At 44.4% G+C, this 13,377-nt stretch overlaps 1 protein-coding gene across 4 annotated transcripts in view; it reads left to right on the top strand.

Annotated features, from left to right (window-relative positions):
- EVL (Enah/Vasp-like) overlaps positions 1-13,377 on the top strand; it is a 222,810-nt gene that overhangs the window by 201,519 nt on the left and 7,914 nt on the right. For all 4 annotated transcript variants that reach the window (XM_030558771.1, XM_030558772.1, XM_030558769.1 and 1 more), the window contains exons 7-9: positions 1,450-1,571; positions 8,805-8,865; positions 11,547-11,610. In XM_030558771.1, coding sequence (XP_030414631.1) covers positions 1,450-1,571; positions 8,805-8,865; positions 11,547-11,610 — 247 coding nt within the window. The remainder of the gene's footprint in view (positions 1-1,449; positions 1,572-8,804; positions 8,866-11,546; positions 11,611-13,377) is intronic.

Raw genomic sequence — 13,377 nt, 5'->3', positions numbered from 1 at the left:
AGTCTGGCCTTCACTGGAGAATGAGGAATGCTTGACCTAGTTTTATTTAACCTTCTGCTAATCTATTTCATGGATACTCGGAATTTGTTACAAAGCCCAATGAAATGTGTTTTAAGTGACCATTCCCTGGACCGTGAAAAATCAGTTGCTTGTACAGGCTGTTATTGAAAGGAAGATTTGTGCTGGAAACAGGTGAAAGCAAAATTCAACGCTTACTGGTATGGGGCCGGGGCCGGCTCCTTCCCGCTCCCCCGGAAGGGGTGGGGCCTCGGGCAGAGGGGACGGGGTTGGGGGTCAGCATCCCCCAGCCAGCTCATCTGCGCTGCCTGACCCGCGCTGTCCAGGACTCCAGCAGAAGTGTAAAGGGCCCGGGGCGCCAGCAGTGGCAGCCTGGGCCCTTTTAAATCGCTGGCTCCAGGGCAGCTGCTCATTTTGCCTCCCCTCCCCCCCCCAGCAGGGACACGGCAGGGCCGCCAACGGGGGGCACAAAAGGGGCAGCGACTTAAAATCAGCTGTACAGGCCCGTACCGGTGGCCATTTTTTACTGGTACACCGTACAGGCCCACCTCACCTTACTTTCACCCCTGGCTGGAAATCTGTAGGGTGAAATCCTGGCCTATTGAATTCAATGGCAAAACTCCCATTGACTTCAGTGGAGCCAGGATTTCACTCCGAGAGTCAAATTTTTAAATAAGTTAGGTGCATAGTTGCATACCTAATTATATACACAATTCCTGCTGGTGCACATTCAGTGGCTATTTATGACTGTTTGCGCTTGCCTTTTGCTGAGCTGCACGTGCAATGTGGCTAGGCCTTTAAAGTGGCCACTTGTCCATTAGAAACAGTCCTTAAAGCAGATTTCTATGTTTGAGTTTCTAATTTTCAGGAGAAAATTTTCCAGTAGATTTTTTTTTTCTGACTTGTTCTTACAGTAATTCACACTTGATCCTCACTGCGCAGTGAAGATTAACTAGCAGGTGCCTGCATCGATTTCTCATATCACTAAGACATAATTGGTTTCTCTCCAATGTATCCTGTAGAACACTCATTAGTATTATGCTGTCAACCATGATGATCAGTAGTTAAAACTACTCTAGACTTATCAAATAAAGGCTTGATTGTGCAGCCCGTGTGTGAGTAGGTGCTCACTGAGAGGAGTAAGGGTTGCATAATCTCACCAGAAATTCAGTATCATTTTGTTGTCATTTTCATCATTTGCTCAGGTATTTACTAAATCCACAGTGGGTTTCCCAATCCTAATATGTGAATTAGCCACTGGGTTTGACCTGAATTACATTTGCTTCCATTCTGACCCATTGTGCTTTCTGCCTCTGACTGCAAGCTGCAATCATGGTGCTTTGCTCCTAGTGATTATCTAAGCTAGTCAGAAAGAGCAGGTGCTTGCAATAAATTCCTCTGGTGACTTGCAATGTCGATTTGTGTCTTAAGCCAGAAGATGGTTCAGGAGGCTCCAGCCCCAGTGGGGCCTCTAAGAGTGATGCCAATCGAACAAGTAGTGGAGGAGGAGGAGGAGGACTAATGGAAGAAATGAATAAATTACTGGCAAAAAGGTTTGTACTTCGTCCTAAAGTAAACTCTAGAACAAGTGCACCAGCAGACTGTGGAACAATATGCTTTCGGTAGCTACTAGCAATCAGGTAGCTCCAAGGCCTCTTTGAAACTGGCAAAACTCTGCGTGGGATATACTATTGTGGAAGTTCAAGAGATCAGGTTAACAGCCTGCCACACTGCTGTTCTTGTGTAGGTGCTACACAGGACCCTGGACCCCATTTTTTTTTTGACATAGTAAAAGCATAAGTGTTGCCAGCCCTGGTGTCAAGCCAGCTTGAGCTGTTCCAGCTGTTCCTGCAGATTCTGTGGAGGAGAGAGCTTTAGAAGTTACTGATTTTTCTCTCTCTCTTTGCTGGTTTACAATCTACATCAAAGCTGCTGTGTTCTAAAGGAATGAGCTTTAACAGAGCCCCAAGAAGATCATTATTGTGGGATATATCAAGTACAATGGACCAAAAAAGTATCCAAAACTGCAATAACAAGATTGCATATTGGTAGCCTTTGAGGTAGTGAAATAAAAGGCCACTGTACGTCTTACCCAGCAAATACAGCAAGTCAGCTACGATGCCAGGTTAAGCTGATTCCTTGATGAGTCTACACAAGATTGAAAGCAGATAAGTCCCACCATAGCACATGTGTGTCATGCTCACTGGATTCCCAAAGAATAACTTTCCAAAATCAATGCCATGCAGGGGATTAACGTTTGTTATTAGCAATGACATAGGAGTATTTACTGGGTAGTACTGCAGTACAGGATGCATTCATCTGACTTTTTGGTGTCACTGCAGCTTCTCTATGCTGCTGGAAATCAAATTGTACTGCCTGTTGCATAGAGAACATAGACAAGATTGAGTGGAAGTAGATGCCCAGTTCTGTGTGCAAGCCAGTTTAACCAGCAAATCACATCTCACCCAGAAGTCTTCCAAAACATAAGCAAATTCTGCCCTCAGTTACTCCTCTACAATCCTATGCAAGTCAGAGGGTTAGTTTGGGGTAACTGCCAGCAGGATATTCTCTATGGGCCTCACCTGCAGTCAGATCCACATCGGTGCAAGGGTACTCCTGCATGGATCCAATTACAGGACTAGAGCCTACATTTTTAATTTTAATTGTGTTTATTCTTTTTTCCCCTCCCTTTTCCCTTTCCTCAGAATCCTCTCCCGCCATAGGTTGCACCTGTCTTAAAACCTGTACAATAAATAATTCCCTCATAACATTATATCCTTTACAAATTTAAAAAATTCTCTCTACTACTTTACACCTTTGAATTATCCTTTGGCCGTTATTAACAACATAGTACCTGGCACTGACAAATATTTTTACTGATTATATGTGCCAATGAAATGTTACTGGTCCTAAATATGTTTGGGCAAGTCCACGCAAGTGTTTCTATTCCTTGGCAGGACATAAGATATCACACCTTTAAAAATCACATCATTCTGATTCTCTTCTTTGCTTTTTCTCCCCCTCTCTCCCTTCCATTGTAATGTTCATTTTATCAGCCAAGTGTCAGAGAGGCTTTTGAGTTTGTCTTAAAGGATTTTTTTATTGTTTTACATAGTGCAAACAAGGAAAGAGTAAAAATGCAGGAAGAGGAGGAGAAGAATAAATAGGAACATATCCACTATTACAAAGCAAACATTTGAAATGGCTAAATAATGTTCTCTGGGGCAGAAAATGTTTCTTATTCAGTTAGCCCATTCAGCTCTCCAGCTCCTATTGGTTTCAACGAGCATTCTACACACACAAGACAAGCAATTGTAAAGCATCATGTAAATGTACAGTCCTGTAAAACTGGTTATTAATAATATAAAATGCCAAATATACAATTATCTCTGGTTTATTTGAATTCGAATAGTTATTCACCGGATTCAGTGGGTCAAATTCTGATCTCACTTTGTGCTGGTGTAAATAAAGAATGAAGAGTAAAACTGTTCTATTAGACGTAATCTGGCCCAGTGACTAGCGCTGTATAAATAACCAGAACAGATGGCTAGACAGACTCCAGATATTAAGGAAAGACTCCCTCTCTTATGCTTGGAAGTATTAAGCCTCCCAAAATGTACATCTTTAATGTGTGGCTCTAATCTAAGAAAGTGGCTAATTAAATGTGGCGTCTATTTTCGCCAACAGGTCTGGACCTTTGGTGTATGCAGAGTCATTTGTGCTCACTCCAGTGACAAAAATAAGCTTTCCCTACATTTTGCTCCTGTTAGCACTGCACAACCAACACAGCTGAGACTGAGTGAGCCGCAGGTTCTGTTCCCCCGTGGGAGTCGTCAGAAGCATTGTTTACTAAATTCCACCTGTGCGAAGCCATTGAAGGCAGTAAGACTGCACAGGTGTCCGCTGAGAATGTCGTCTGAACAAAGTGCAGTTACACAGGTGTGAGTGAGGACTTCCTGTGACCTGCAGAACTTTGTTACTGGTGATGATGTACAAAGTGCAAGGAGAACTTGACTCCTGTATGGCAGGTTGTGTTAGCAGGGCTGGCAGTCAGAAAAAAATCTTTTGTATTGTGTGAGTTCAGTTTAAAAAAGAAAAAGTCATGGAGAGATCAACAGAATCCCCATTTTTCAGCATAGGTCTGCATGCTAAGGATGGAATGTATCCAGGGTAGGCACAGTATCTGAGAAGCTGGGTTTCAGGTGATATAAAACATTGCTTTCTAGACTTAGTGACTAGCTGCTATAATCATTTCAAAACTGAAGTGGAAACAAAGCGGAATGAAGTGCTGTCTCACAAACCACTATCGTTTCTATCCTCATTAATTTTTCTGCAAGATACTAGAATTTAAATCTAACATGAGCCCATCACCCTCGCAGTGCTTTTCTTGGCATTGGTCCGCAGAAGGATCTAGAAGATCCAAGACCTCTGACCACTGGAATTGTCATTTCCCCAGGCGCTGACTTTCGTTTTTGCCAGTGGGTGCTGCTTTCTGCTGCTTTCCCCACTCCGCTCGTCCCCATGCGAGTGGTGAGCGGGGTTGAGTGTGGGTGGGTCTTTCCGGGGAAGAAGAGGCCAAAGGGGGCGGGGCTTCGGAGCAGGGGTCAGGGCCCACAAAAGATTAATCTGTCCCTGCAGGTGCTGAGCACCCCCTATTCTTTTTCAGTGGGTGCTTAAGCCCTGGAGCACCCATGGAGTCAGCGCCTATGTTAATTCCCTGCAGATATCAAATACAGTAAATTTATTAATGCTACTAAAACTATATAAACACTTCCTTGATCCTGTCCCCCACCTCCAATACACATACGCACCAGTCACACATCACGGTAGATCTTAGTTTCATGCTTTTTCAGGATTTACATGGACCACCTCTGTTTTTGAAATCTGTGAGGCTCTTTCTGCCAACAGAAAGAAGGGAAATCCCTTCACAGATCTTTCCAGTTCAGTTGCTGAGGGGGTTGGAATTTGGTTTTGAGGGGTTTTATTTTCCTTCTGTGGAGTGGACATTGCTGGCCTCCAAGTCAGAAACTAAATAAAAATGCTGCCAGTTTAGTGGAAGAAAAATCTAATGAAGTGGCTTCTGCAGGTGGAGGAGTATTTGATGGATTACAGTCATCACAGCCAAGGTCCATGTGGCGCGTGGAGCTGCATCACACCTAATAATCTAAAGCAGGAAATCAAACATCCCTGAATCTTTCTGGCTGAGGGCCCTATGCCCCAGATGAAGTAGATTTTCCTACAGCTGCCAGGTAGCGTTCACACAATACAGCCCTCCCATAGAGCTCACACAGTCCATCAAAGAGGCAGGATGGGTGAGGTTATATCTTTTATTGACCCCAATTCTGTTGGTGAAAGAGAGAAGCTTTCAAATGTATTGAGAGCTCTTTTTTGGGTCTGGGAAAGGTGCTCTTTGGGTCTGTCTACACTGCAGTTAAACACCCGAGCTGGCCCATGCCACAGGACTTGGGATCACACAACTGTAAAACTGCAGTGTGGATGTCCGGGCTTGGGCTGGAGTCCAGGCTCTGGGATCCTGCCTGAGCCTGGATGTCTACACAGCAGTTTAATAGCCCGCCTCCGAAGGCTGAGCCACAAGTCAGCTGACATGAGCCAGCCACTGGTGTTTAATTGCAACAGCTAAACAGGGTGGAATAGATTGTTTAGCATAAGTAGTTAACACATATTGTAAGAGACCATTCAGTGTGAAGTGGACAGCTAACACCTCTGCAGTCATAGGACAAAAAGTGAGTTATGGGTTATTGTGATAAACCATAAATCCAGTGTCTTTATTAAATCCAGAAGTTTTAGTGTCTAGCAAAGTGATTTTCAGGTTTTCTTTGAGGATGAGGCCTGAGAGATCAGATGCGGAGTGATCACTTTGTGAAAAGTGTTCACACACAGGTAGCATGGCATTTTTGTCTTTTATGATGTTTTCTGTGAGAGTGAATAACTCGCCTTGTCTCTCTAATGTTGTGGGACCAACAGGGCTACAAGAACACTGCAACATTCCATTAAACTGAGTTGCACTGGAAGACATCTTGGGCTCACTACTGTTGGCCATATAACAGGGCAGTCATGAAGTTTGTGCCCCAGTGAAAAGGGTGAACACTTGTAAAAGGAGGTGAGGAGTAAAGAACGAGGGAAAAGGAGGATCCCAGATGCACCGAGACTGTCAATTCATAGTGTGTAAATTTTTCTTTGAAGAGGCAGTGGGCCTGAGTTTGCTTTCAGTTACGCTGGTGCAAATCAGGAGTGACTCCATTCATGACAATAGAGCTAAACTGTTATAAAAAACGGTATGAACAGTAGAGTGGGTGTTTTTGTTAGGATTAATTAGATGGTGGTTGCACAGCACTTTGGAAATGTAAAGCACTATGTAAGAGCAAGGAATTATGCTGATGAATAAATGAAAACTGCCAACAATCCACACTTCCCCCGACCTGGGTGCTGAGTTTTGCCGAGGATAGAAATGTGTTATGTTTTCTCTAGTGCTTTTAGACATTCAGCAGAGCTTGAGAATCGAATGTGCATGCTCCCATTCCTCAGGAATCACATTATCATTGTGGCTAGTATACTAAAAAAAAAAGAGAGAGTAGAAACTGAACAATACTTGCTTTCCTCTGAGCTGCATTGTGGTTTGTAAGCCTCTCTAGAGAGAGAGAGCTGGTGAACTCCTAAATAGCAAGAACTCCCAGAGACACTGTGGCTAGTTCAGCCAGAATTCCTCTTGTGCTGACACTACTAGCCAGGAGGAAGGGCCATGGCTCCCTCACTTCCAGGCCCTTGGCAGAGTCCAGCTATGTAAGTGCTAGTCTATGTCCTGAGGGCAAGAGCAGGAGACGGGTCACAAGCCTTCCAGAACCTTCTTCTCCCACTTTCCTAGCCCTCTATGCTTAAGTTGTGCCATGCCCCCCCATAGGAACAAAGATAGACTGAAGTGACATATTAGGCCACTGTCCCATCCCTCTGCCAGGACAGGATTGCTCCTGTATAAATAGGCTTGGCAGAATTCAATTTTGTTTTTATTTATAATTTTAATAGATAATATCAGTGTTTGCTTTTAAGCATTGTTTTACATGTTCATTGATTTCAGTTTTTGCAGTTGTGCAAAATAATGCAGGGGGTGGAGAGCAGACAATAATTATTTAGTGACAACAGACGTTGAGATTCAAAAAGTTTAAGCTTTATAACTCTTAAATCACAAGTTGTCATCATCACTTGTCAAAATATACAAAGTAAATAGCCTTAAATTAACCTCTAATAACTTCCCAAGCAGCATTTTTCTTCCTTTGCTTTACTTTGTTATCTGTACATTTAGATGATTCTGCGTGGACATATGTTTTCAGTGCTTTATGTGTACATTGAAATTGATGTTTACCCACATTTACCGATAAAAATCGAATTCTTCCAAGCCTGCTTATAAATCACAGTGGTTTGTAACCTGTTTACCTGTTGAGCCACGCAGAGAGCGATGCTTTAACCCCTCTCAGGCTGACAAAGGAATACAGAATCGTGGTCTCAGCTCAAGTATTCTTCATTTAACTTTCTCTAACCCCCCTGAACGCTACAGGTACCGTGAACCTGAGGGCTTAGCAGTTCTACAGTCTTTGGATTGGCTTTCAGGCATTCAGAATCTCCTAGGATCCATGTGAAAGCCCAGGACTAAGTATTGGCACTGGCTCCCTCCTGGCTTTCAGGCAGCCAGAGCTTTCCCTTACCCCCTGCTACCTTGGAGTCCACACTCAGTGGAGATTCTGGCACATCAGAAATGTAAACATGTCCCCAGGCTGCACTATCTGCTCTGTGGGTGCCCTTCGAGGCTAGTGGGGAGTGTGTGTGCATGCAGGGCCGGCGCTACCATTTAGGCAGCCTAGGCAATCGCCTAGGGCGCCAGAATAATTGGTGGGCACCGTTTTGCTGAAGGGGGCGGCAGGCGGCTCCAGTGGAGCTGCCGCAGTGGTGCCTGCGGAGGGTCCGCTGGTCCACGGCTCCGGTCGAGCTTCCGCAGTCGTGCCTGTGGACGGTCAGCTGCTCGCGCGGCTCCAGTGGACCTCCCGCAGGCACGACTGTGGCAGCTCCACCAGAGTCGCAGAGCAGCCGACCGTCCGCAGGCACCACTGCGGCAGCTCCATCGGAGCCACGGGACCAGCGCGCAGGGTGGTGAAATTGCCATGCGCCTAGGGCTCTCAAACCCCTAGCGCCGGTCCTGTGTGTGTGGAGGGGTTAATGTGCATTTCTCCCAGCCCCACATCTCCATGCCCACGTGCAGATCCTCAGGCCTACAGATTGCGCTCTCTGGGTCAGGGTGGGGGCAGCAAAACGAGTGAGTTCTGTACATGGAGAGTCCGCTCGGCATATGGATTTTAGGGGGGAAATAATCTGGCCCAGTATTAGAACACCCAACTTAGTAGCCTATGTGTCAGTTTTTTTATTATAGAAGCAGCCCTACACTTTGCAAGAAATTGCCTCTTAGTTGCTCAATGCCATGTCTATTTTCCTTAGCCCTGTTACTTTATACTGTACAGCCCTGTACTTCTGTATGGAACTTTGACTCAAAATATTGATCCCCTGCCTGAAGATCCTGCTTCATAGAGGCCTAGTTTGGATTCTTAACCATTGGTCAAATTCTGTGCAGCCAACATTTTCAGTCTTCTGCTAGAGAAATTCCACAGCAATAAAAGATAATCTTCACCAAGGCACAAATCAGTCTTGACGATTGAAGCCTTGTGCAGGAAAAGCATTTCTAAAGGGTTGACTTTGTCCTACTTTTTTACCCCTGTGCAAAGGAGGAAAGCAGCATCACAGTCAGACAAGCCAGCTGACAAAAAGGAAGAGGAAAGCCAAAACGTAAGTGAAACGTTCACCAGTATTGTGTGTCTATGAAGCAAAAAGGGGTCTCCCAAACTAGCCGATAAGTTGCAATCTATTAAAGGCTGGAAGCACAATACTTGCCCACTGCACACACAATAAAATGACTAGCAAATGTTCATACATTCAACCAAACCCAAGCTAAATTCAGCTGCTCCAGTGTACCTAGAAACAAGAATCCCTTCTTATTTATTCACAGACTAGATATTGCCTAAACCACATCAGTGGTTGCCTCTTTGCACTATGCTCACAGTGGTGTTTTTAAGGTTGAAGAGGTTTCCCCTCATTTATCCCTCAGGAATATTTGTGCCACCCAAAAGGAAAAGCCCTTTGTGTGGTAAATCCTATTAGCATCTCATCTCAAATCTGTTCCACACATTTTAGTTCAAGCTCGTTGCATCCCTGGGCAGCAGACATCAGCTGAACTAGCCTGTGTCATCCATCATACACGATGGCTTTGGAAAGTAGATTACTTAACCCTTCGCTAAAGCAAAAATCAGCTCACTGCAGATGACAGATTACACTTGAAGCAGGTTTTTAATGGAGAGGGGGACAGTACTTTAGCCACTGAGCTGTTGAAAAGCTTTAACGTATCTTTGTAAATGCATTCTATACCATCAAGCATCCACTTGTTTCAGTTTGGTAGCTCAAACAACATGAAATTTGGACTCATGTAGGGCCTAGTAGTTTCAGTGCGTTTTTGTTTGAACTGTTCTGTCCGTGTGCTGGATGTTTGTTGTTCTCTAAAAGATTAAATGAGGGCTTCGGTTTTGATTGCATTTTAAAGTCAACTTGGTGCTGGTGAAAGGAGCTGCATTATCAGCCAGTAGACTGAAGTCCTTTGTTTATCCACAGAACAGTTACAGCCTAGGAGAGCTTTCCCACCGATCTCCATACCTAGGGTATGTCTGCACTTCAATCAGAGGTGACTTCATCATGTATAGAAATACCTGAGCTAGCTTTGATCTAGGTAGCTCAAATGAGAATAGCAGCAAAACCATGGCAGCATGGACTAACAGTTTGAGTACATACCCAGGGTCCCAGGCAGGCTTGTACAACCCAAGCTGCTGTGGGTTCGCTGCCATTGTCATTTCAGTTAGAGAGATCAAAGCTAGCTGGTATTTCTGCCTATGCTGCAGTCACCTCTCTGATTGCAGTGTAGACATCCCCTAGAGGCAGCGTGTCTAGGAGGACAGGAGTAGTGCAGTCACCACTCCCATGCAGTCCTTTGCCTTTCTGCTGAGGCGACTGGGCCCATTGGCGCTGTCGCTATTGGCTTATGGCCTTGTAGTGTCTTTAAGGCAGAGCCCCATGCTGTGGAGGCTCACTGCCCATGCAGGAAAGTCCAGAGGCATCATGCCTCAGGCACACCTCCGCTACAGCTTCAGAGAGCATCAGCCTCAAAAACAAAGCACCACCTGCTTCCCTCTCCTCTTCGGGGCATGGCCCCAGGGCTTCCCACCCCATTTGGAGAAGCTTGCTGCAACCACAGTGCTGAGGGTGCTTGCACTCCGTGAGTATGAAGGCTGCCATTGTGTGTAACCCCTAGCTAGGTGAGCAGGGCTGCAGCTGCCTCTATGGCCATCTACTCAGCTCACATGTTTTCCTGAAGCCTGGGTTTGAATCATTTATCTAAAAATGAAAGGCACAGTTACCCAAACGCTGCTCTCCCTCAGCTGTTAAATGCTACAATCTGCTTTGCCGTTTGCTTTGCCATTAGCTCATATTCCACTCAGAGCTTTAATTTAGTCACATTTTAACAGGCCTTCCTTAGTGTGATGATTCTGGAATTCACCCACTGAAACTTTGCAATGCCTTTATTGTTGTTTTGGTACCTTCTATCAAGCCTAATGCAAAGCCAGCAGCCATTCAAACTAACTGACTGCTTTTTCATTTTAGCTGACGTGTTTAGTGCTTTGTCACAGAAAGCTCTTAAATAATATTTACAGGTCAAATACATTAGTCTGGATTCTGCTCTTTGTTACCCTTATGTAAACCCCAATGACGTCAGCCCAATTTCTAGGAAGAAATGTTTAATGTCCTAGTTAAGATAGCTAAATAAACTGAAACTGCTACTACCATCATAGTGAAGAGATTGGTCTAAATCCTGTTGTCACTTACTCCTGTGCAATCCAGCTGAAATCAGTGGAATTATATGGGGATAACAGACCAGAATCTGGGCCTGTATTTTTCCAGCAGTACAGTCAGTTTCTGAACTTGGGAATTGGTTAGCTCAAAGAATGGGCAACGGCAGCCAACACTTTTCAGTCACGAGCATGAGTCCAGCCCTACTTGGTAGGTAGGGATGGGACGTTACCGTTTGTCCTCTGTTCAGTGACCTGAGTTGGTGGACTTCAGGTGAGTTCCTAGTAGAAAAGTGTTCCCATTAAAAGAAGAAGAAAACACCATGCATCCGAATGTTCCCCCTTGCCAGTTTTAGTGGAGCGACCAGAATTTAAATGGATTTGGAAGTGACCTACCATCTCACCTTTTGAGGTGGTCCCCTCACATCAGGGTTGAGGCACATGGGCAAGAAGCTTGCACTGACATTGCCTGTACTGTGGATAAACAGAGAGCACAGTCCATCACATCCATAAATGACTGTTCACTTGAAAAACGTTGAGTCGAAATTGAGGAAATATCTTATTTTTCGTTTCTAGGAAGATGCTAGCACCTCGCCTTCACCAGTCACACGAGGCCCTAGCCAGCAGCAGAATTCTTCAGGTATTAAATCTAATTATTAGCACTCTTCATCTTCTCCTTAATCCGGTGAAACATTTTACCATTGGAATCTGGGTTCATTGTCTTAGCTCTGAGTAAGGGGGATTTACTAACAGAATGTCTACAAATAGTTTTTGTTTTAAAATCTCTCTTGAGCAATAAAGGGTGAATGTTAATTTTCTTCTCTGATCAGCATAATGACAGAACAGTGAATCTACTTGTTTGGACCCAGATTCTCTCTCACATTGAAATCAATGAGAGTTAGGCCCCTAAATACATTTGGGGATACGGACCTTGGTTCCTAATGGTCAAATCTCCCGTTGGCTTGTATCTACATACGCTTCTGTTATGGGAGTTAAGGGGAGCTGCACTGATTTATACCAGCTGATGATCTGGCCCTTAATGCAATTGCTAATCACAGTGGGCCTGATCCCACAAGGTGCCATGCCAAACAAAGGAAGTTAGAGAGGCTCAGCATCTAACAGAATTGGGCCCTTAACATGGTTTTCAGTGATGAAGTTGAGAACCAGAGATTAAATAACAGATCATCTACAAGTCACACAGACACAACCTGGTGACGGTCCTGGGCCTTGTAAGCCTTACAAGGAAACCCTTCCAATAAAATGAGCACTTAGGGCTTATCTACATTTAAAACATAGCAGCGGCAGCTCTGCTGCTGTAGCACTTCCGTGACAATGCTTCCTACGCCAACAGGAGGACTTCTCCCGTCCACATAGTTACTCCACCTCCCTGGGAGGCAGTAGCTAGGTTGACAGGAGAATTCTCCCATCAACATAGTGCTGTCTAGACTGGGGTTAGATCGGTTTAACTGTGTTGCTCAGGGATGTGAATTTTCCACACACGCTTTGGGCAACATAGTTATAGTGATCTAATTTCCTAGTGTAGACCAGGCCTTAGTCAGTCCTTTGGGACTCTCAGACCAGCATCACTTTTGAACATAGAAGGCATTGTTTGCTTGCTTGTTGTTGTGACAATGAGGAAGGATCAGATTGAAAGGGTGCATACGGATGAGCTGTAGGATTTTAGGGCTTTCTAAGCTCTTGAACTGAGTAATACTCTTAAGAATTGTATTTCGGAGGGCTCGTGTTCCTGCAAATCCTTACACGCACAAGTTGTATCTCATTGACTTCAGTGGGGCTGCTCACATATGGTCTACGTGAATCAGAAAGATTGGGCTCATAGTAAGGTACTTCACGAAAGAAGGTTATATACTCCTCCTAGATATGCCAAGGCAGGAAAAATTGGGTATTTTTGGCTGAGTGTTTTGTAAAAATATACAGTGGGTTTGGCATTTTGTAACTTGAACCATATGAAATCCTCCATGGTGATTTGCATCGCTGTAATGCTGCCATCCCTTCGGAGATATCCAAATACATTACAATTCTGTTGTCCCATTGACATTTGAACTAAACATTATAAAATGTAAATAGCATTTTTATTCATATTAGACACACACAGCAGAATCTACTTAATTGGGTTTATCAGAGGGATTCTCTACCTTTTTTTTTGTTCTATAGATCACTTTGTAAACATGAGAGCCTCTTGTAGACCCAGCTCCCTTGTACCCTCATGCTTCATACTGCAGACCACCAGCGAGGGTCCAGAGACCACTAGTGGCCCATGGTCCCCAGCTGGAGATCTGCATGTCTGTCGTTTTGATTAAACAGTTGTCGCAATTAAGAGAAGAGGCCCTTTTAAATGTAAACAAAAGTCTAGAAAAACTAAATGAAAATATTGTAATTGAATTAA

Source organism: Gopherus evgoodei, chromosome 4 (genome assembly GCF_007399415.2).
Source record: "Gopherus evgoodei ecotype Sinaloan lineage chromosome 4, rGopEvg1_v1.p, whole genome shotgun sequence".
Classification (NCBI taxonomy): Eukaryota; Metazoa; Chordata; order Testudines; family Testudinidae; genus Gopherus; species Gopherus evgoodei.
Note: the sequence above shows the minus strand (reverse complement) of the source record. Positions and strands in the feature narration are given on the sequence as shown.